This window comes from Peromyscus californicus, unplaced genomic scaffold, assembly GCF_007827085.1.
Source record: "Peromyscus californicus insignis strain IS unplaced genomic scaffold, ASM782708v3 Scaffold_3__1_contigs__length_106647218, whole genome shotgun sequence".
Taxonomy (NCBI): Eukaryota; Metazoa; Chordata; class Mammalia; order Rodentia; family Cricetidae; genus Peromyscus; species Peromyscus californicus.
This window is the reverse complement of record NW_026294551.1, coordinates 65,954,020-65,960,965: the sequence shown is the minus strand read 5'-3', so window position 1 is coordinate 65,960,965 and position 6,946 is coordinate 65,954,020. Positions and strand designations below refer to the sequence as shown.

The window sequence follows — 6,946 nt, the reverse complement described above, 5'->3', positions numbered from 1 at the left end:
TTTCTACCCTCTCACCTTCATCTCTGTGTGTTCCATGCACACCATGAAATAAGTCTCTCCTGGGGAGATAGTGTTCGGTCATTTTAACACATTTCATTTATTCTTTGAGAACTACACACACACACACACACACACACACACACACACACACACATATATATATATGATGTACTTATTGATTGTATCAACCCTCCACTACCACCTCCAACTCCTCCCAGACTCTCCAACACATCCCCTACAAACTGCTTTTTTTTTTCCTTTGTGTGCACATTGGTTTTATTGTAACAAAGCAACTTGTACACTTCAACATTTAAAATGAGCATTTTTCCTTCCAGTGAAAACCAAAAAAAATAAAAATTAAAAATTAAAAATAAAGTTACAACAGAGAATGTCAACTCCAAATAAAACCCTACAGGTTCTGCTGATTGCTCCCATTGAGTGCCAGGGCTCAAGTCATCGTTAGGAGAGAATTTTATTTAAAAGTGTTATCTTAAACTGCAAGGATGTCCGTTAAACATCACAATCAAACATGCCAAAGGAGAAGCCATGTTGTCACGATGCCCACTTACCCCCCCCCCCGACACCTCAACCCACCCTTGCTGACCTTCTATACCCCTCTTTTTTTTCTTTTTATTAAACAAGAGAAAGTAGATAGATACATGTTGGTAAATGCTAACTGTCTGTATTCACATAGAGACACAGTGTAATCTCTGAACCCAATATACAGAGAAAAGAAAAAAGCTAGAAGTCTATGCACTACTACACAGGGGCCTGGCACCCCCAGCCTCCAGCAGAGCCAAGGGGGCCGAAGGGTTTTCTTTTTTCCCACAGAGCACAGTGGTGGTGCTGAATCCACAGTTTGAGACAACAAAGGATAAAAATGAATTTAGAACAGAATAGTGGAGATTCTTTTCCTGTTGTATTTTGTTCAAGGTATTTCCCCCAAAATAGGTTGAGAACCATGGTGTTTAGAAGAGACCTCAAAAACAGGGCTACTGAGCACAAGAGGGGTTGCGGGGAGGGAAATGACTGCAACTTGCTCCCAGGGACTGGAGAAAATTAAAAAATCAAAAGAAAATAAAAAAGAGGGTTGGAATCCATCAGTCTTCTGTGCTAGTCATCCTCGCCTTCATCCTCCTCTCCTTCCTCCCCTTCATCATCATCTTCATCTTCTTCACCTTCATCTTCATCCCCTTCCTCATCAATATCTTCCAAGCCTTCCTCCTCTTCATCATCATCATCATCATCTTCTGCCTCTCCTTGTTCGTCATCCATATCAGGAACCAAATAGTACGGCAAGGGGTTTGACCAAATATCGTCTTTGATGACCTCTCCTAACTCATCTGTACCTGCATCAGAATGGTCCATGAACCAGGTGAAGCAGCTCTCCAGCTCTTCATGCTGCCTCTTCCTGCTGGCCTTATTCTGCGTTTGACTTGAGCGTTTTGTCAAATCCTTTCCAGACTTCCATTTAATTTCAGTGGACTTTGAAGACGGGTCGCCACTCTCATTCAGATGAAATTCTTTGGAGAGAACTTTATTTTCAAAGTAAGGATTTTCATCAAAATAAAAATCTATTCTGTAACCTGATTTAATGTCTTCAAATTCTGTCACTTCAACTCTGGTCAAGTAATGCAGCGCCTCTTCATCTTCCTCCCCAAGCAGTGCAGACACTTGTGGATGGTTGACAAATGTTGTTACCCAAAAATTTGGGATTTTGGTGATCAATTCTGACCTCTTCTGAAAAAATGGTTGGCGGAGTTTGTTATATTTTTGTTCTGCTTTCAAAATTTCCTCACTGGCTTGTTCATTAAGTCTGTCTGTTTCATTTTGTACTTCGTCAATGTGTTCAATTGCTTCTTGCTGTTCTTTTTCTCCCTTCGGCAGGCCGGGAGAGGCCGACTTGTCCTCCAGCTTCGGGGCAGGAGCCGATTTGGGTTTCTTGGACTGAGGCAGGAGCGCAGATTGCCATTTCGGGGCCATGGCACAAGAGAAGAGGCCAGGAGCCAGAGGCCGGCGGCCCGATGCCACAGCAGGAAGGAACTCGCAGGAACTACAAACTGCTTTTTTATGACCCACTGAACCGAGTAACTGCTGCCATACAAACTTATATAAACCCTGGAACATGGGCAACCTACCAGTGGCCACAGCTCCAAAATGTCCCTCCTGCAGCAGCCATCCAAGTCAGTAGTTCCTCAGCTAGGGGTGGGTGGTCGTGAGCCCCTGCCCTCTCCAAACTGGCTTGATCTTGTGCCTGCCTGTGTGTGTGTAAGCCTTCACAGCTGCTGTGAGCTCGAGTGTAGAGGTCCATCACGTCCAGAAGACACTGCTTCATGGCAATCCTCCCCAGCCTCTGGTTCATACCATCTTTTGTCTCCCTCTACCAGGATGTTCCCTGAGCCTTGAGGGGTGGAGGTCTACTTTAGCCTTTCAGCAAGTCTCCTTCTTTCAGTTGGAGAATTTAGTCTGCTTACAGGTTGTGATTGAGGGGGTAAGGATGTCTTCCCTTTTTTTTCTGGTTTTTCGAGACAGGGTTTCTCTGTGTAGTTTTGGTGCCTGTCCTGGATCTCGCTCTGTAGACCAGGCTGGCCTCGAACTCACAGAGATCCACCTGGCTCTGCCTCCCAAGTGCTGGGATTAAAGGTATGTGCCGCCACTGCCTGGCTTGTCTTCCCATTTTTGATGAGTTTTCTTCTAGATGTTCTGAGTGTCCTTCATTTTTCTCCTCTTATGTGGTTCAGTGGTCTGCTGTGTTGATAATATTTAATTTGCTTCTGGTCCTCTCTGTGTATCTACTTCTCTAGTGGGATTCACAGCTTATTACAATACTTACCATTCTTTCACTTTTAGACATAGGGACTCCCTAATGCGTCTTTTATAAGGTTGAGTTGATAGTCATGAATTCTTCCATTTTGAATGTGTGGTGTGTGTGTGTGTGTGTGTGTGTGTGTCTTAGTTAGGGCCACTATGGCTGCAATGAAACACCATAACCAAAAAGCAAATTGGGGAGGAAATGGTTACTTTGGCTTACACTTCCATATCACTGTTCATCGCTGAAGGAACTCAGGACAGGAACTCAAACCAGGCAGGATCCTGGAGGCAGGAGTTGATGCAGGGGCTAAGGAGGGATGCTATTTACTGGTTTGCTCATCATAACTTGTTCAGCCTGCTTTCTTACAGAACCCAGAACCACCAGCCCAGGGATGACACCACCCACAATGGGCTGGACCCTTCTCTATCAATCACTAATTAAGGAAATGCCCTACAGGCTTGCAAACAGCCTGATCTTATGGAGGCATTTTCTCAATTGAGGTTCCCTCCTTTCAGATAACTCTAGTTTGTGTCAAATTTACATAAAACTAACTAGCACAGTGTGTGTGGTGGTGGTGGTGGTGGTGTAAATCTGTGTTTCTCCTTCATTTCTTTCTTTCTTTTTTTTTTTTTTTTTTTTTTTTTTTTTTTGAGACAGGGTTTCTCTGTGTAACAGTCCTGGCTGTCCTGGAACTGGCTCTGTAGACCAGACTGGCCTCAGACTCACTGAAATCCCTCCTGCCTCTGCCTCCAAGGGCTGGGATTAAAGTCATGCGCCACCACCACCCAGCCTCCTCCATTTCGAAGTGACAGCCCTCGCTGGGTAAGGTTGGCAGTCACTGTCTTTAAGGATTTGGAACAGGCCGCTCTATTTTCCTGGCATGTAAGGTTTCCCTGAGAAATCTGCTGTTAGTCTAACGAGGGTGCCCACGGCACTTGTTTTTCATATGTTAAAATTCTTCCTTGCTCTTGTACTAACAGTGTGAGTTTGAACACCATGACACGCTTCCCTGGTCATGTCAGTGAGAACCCTGGGAGCTTGTTTTACGTGAGTGTCTGATGTTTTTTCAGGACTGGGGAAATTAACAGTTGTATTTTACTGAATGAGTTTCCTATACTCTTAACTTTATTTCCCTTGCTTTCATGTATTCCAAAACGCTAACGTTCTTTTATTGTGTCCTATATGTTTATTATATTTTTATTTATTTTGTGTATGTATGCATGAATAGGTATGTGCACCACAGTGCTTGGGTGGAGGTCAGAGGCCAATGTTGTGGAGTTGATGAGTTTTATTCAATGTTTATCACATTTTTAATTATTTTGTATGTATATGAGAGAGTGGGCATAAGAATAACTTTGTTGGTCCAGTTTTCACCTTCCAACATGGGGTCCTGGGAATTGAACTCCCTTCTTCAGGCTTGGTTTACATACTGAGTTATCTTGTCAACCTGCCCATAAGTTTTCAATACTTCTCTTAGTCTTTTTTTTTCCTAATCAAGGTATTTCAACATGTCTTTCATCAAGTTCAGAGATTTTTCTTCCATTTGAAGTATTTGGCTGTTGAAGCTTTCAAGTGTATTTTTGCATTTAGTTGTTTTGAATACTTTATTCCATTGTTTTTCAAAATTTTGGTCTCTACTTAGTTTCTTATAATCTTTCTAATTTCATGTAGTTATGTCTCTATATTCTCTCGGATCTCATTGAACGTCACATTCTCACTGTTTTAAATTCTTTATCAGACTCAATGTGGTCAGGAGATTGTGGGGAGGAGCTGTGCTATAGCAAAACACCACAGACTGTGCGATTTATAAACAACAGAAATTAATTTCCCATAGCTGTGAAGGCTGGGAAGCTAGGCACAACACATGCCTGTAATCCCAACTATATAGAAGGCTGAGGCAGGAGGATTACCACCTGATCCAGAAAGCAAGCTGCTATCTCAACTTTCTTTAATTAAATGAAAATAGGCATTTGATAAAAGTGTGTGTGTGTGTGTGTGTGTGTGTGTGTGTGTGTGTGTGTGTGGTGTTTTAACATATAACAAGGAACTGGCAAAATAGCTCAGTAGGTAAAGATACCTGCTGCTAAGCCAAACAACCTGAGTTAAATCCCCAGAACCCATTATTCTTAGAAAGAAAGAACAGGCTCATACAAGTCGTCCCCTGACCTCCATACCTGCACACACGTACACACACATACATACACATACACACACACTAAGTAAGTTAATTAATGTAAGAAGTTCGACTATTTAACAACAGTGGTACAAAAAATGAAAAAAGTAAACTGAATTAACCAGCTACAGCCTCCCTCGGGAAGAGATAAAAGTTCTGTTTTGAAGAGTCTAATAAATCCAGGTATTAATGTAATTTCTCAGGAAACCATTAAAGGAATAATAATGTGATGTCTAATTAAAGGCCAACACGAGAGAGAAATATAGTAATAAAAATCATTGACTTATCCAAGAATAAAGGAACAAAGAAAAGAATAAATCAAATAGAAAACAAATAGCAAGATGATATCATTAAACCCAGATATCTCAGTAATTAAATGTAAATTGACCAAATACTCCAATTATAAGACATTGATTAGAAGCTAAAATCTAATTATATACTGTTTACAGGATTTACTCTTTGTGTATAAGGACAAAAAAATGTGCATTGTAAAGGGAAGGCTAAATACACCTCAAAAGAGCAGATGTGAGAAGGTACAGAGTAAGAGAATACTCTGCATCATGGTGGGAGTTTTCACTGGCTTTTGCTGAGACCTGAGGACTTGGGAAAAGAGGAAATTAATCAACAAAAGTCAACAAGGCACTGGGAAGATGACTCAATGGGTGTGCCTGTCATCTGACTTTGGATTCCCAGAACCCATGGAAAACCTGATGTGGCAGTGTGCATCTACAATCCAAAGGAGATGGGAGATGGTGACAGGAGAATCCCTGGACACTCATGGAGCGCTTAATCTGGCATGCACTGCAGGGAACAAGAGACCCAGATTTCAAATGAGGTGGAAGGTGAGGACCGACAATAGAAGCTGTCCTCTGAGTATGTTATGCATGTGCCTGCACTCACACACATGAGCGCGCACACACACACACACACACACACACACACACACACACACACACACACACAAGATTTTAAGTGGTAAATATATAGAAGCCAGCAATCCTACTGCCATAACTAATCTATACAGAACACTCTTTGCAGCAGTACAATAACTAAGGTCACATTTTATTTTCACTGTGGAAATGGCAAATGTGAGTCTCATGTTTTTCTGGATGACCATACCCATGTATGGGGTCTCGATATCTCCTCTCCTTGAATGTTCCCAGATGTTCTCTCTCCTCCCCCATCTCTCCTCTCTCTCTTTCTCTCTCCTTCCTTTCCTCACCGCCCCCCCCTTCTTTATTTCCCATGTAGTTGGCAGTAGCAGATTTAACAGGTTTCTAGCTGGCATCTCTAGATCTTTTTCCTTCCCTTCAGGCTACTCTCCATGTATAGAATCACAGCACATACTTGAGGGTGAAGAACCAAGGATTCACTTGATTATAAGGCTTCCCTCCCACAGTGTGGTGGTTTGAAAGAAAATGGCTCCCAAAGGGAGTGGCACTGTTAGGAGGTGTGGCCTTGTTGGAGGAAGTGTGTCACTGTGGGGGTGGGCTTTGAGGTCACTGTTACTCAAGCTTCCCTCAGTGTGACTGTCAGTCCACTTCCTGTTGCCTTTAAGTCAAGATGTAAGACTCTCGGCTCCAGCACCATGTCTGCCTGCACGCCATCATGCTCCCCACTGTGATAATAATGAATTGAATCTCTGAAATCATAAGTGAGCTGCCTCAATTAAATGTTTTCATTTGTAAGAGTTGCCATCGTCATGGTATCTTTTCACAGCAATAAAAGACCTAAGACACACAGAGTGTGTGTTAGCTTCAAAGAAAACATACCATATGTACAGTGGCAAACCCAGGCAACTTGAGCTTGACCAAGTAATAAAAATTAAAATGGCCAAAGGCAGGCTGGGGAGATGGCTCAGTCATTAGAGTGATTAAAGGGGCTGCCTTTCAAGCACCAGGACCTGAGTTCAACCCCAGAACCCACATAAATCAACCCAATGTGATGACACATGATTGTAA

General features: G+C 42.4%; 1 protein-coding gene across 1 annotated transcript; it reads right to left on the bottom strand.

The window, feature by feature from the left end:
* Window positions 1–719: 719 nt before the first annotated feature.
* LOC128121810 (protein SET-like) lies at window positions 720–2,011 on the bottom strand. Its single transcript, XM_052756824.1, has one exon. The coding sequence runs from the start codon at window positions 1,981–1,983 to the stop codon at window positions 1,114–1,116; it is 870 nt and encodes a 289-aa protein (XP_052612784.1). The 5' UTR covers window positions 1,984–2,011; the 3' UTR covers window positions 720–1,113.
* Window positions 2,012–6,946: the final 4,935 nt, after the last annotated feature.

Coding starts and splice junctions, on each gene's coding strand:
- LOC128121810 (XM_052756824.1), bottom strand. CDS start 1,983: ATGGCCCCGAAATGGCAATCTGCGCTCCTGCCTCAGTCCAAGAAACCC.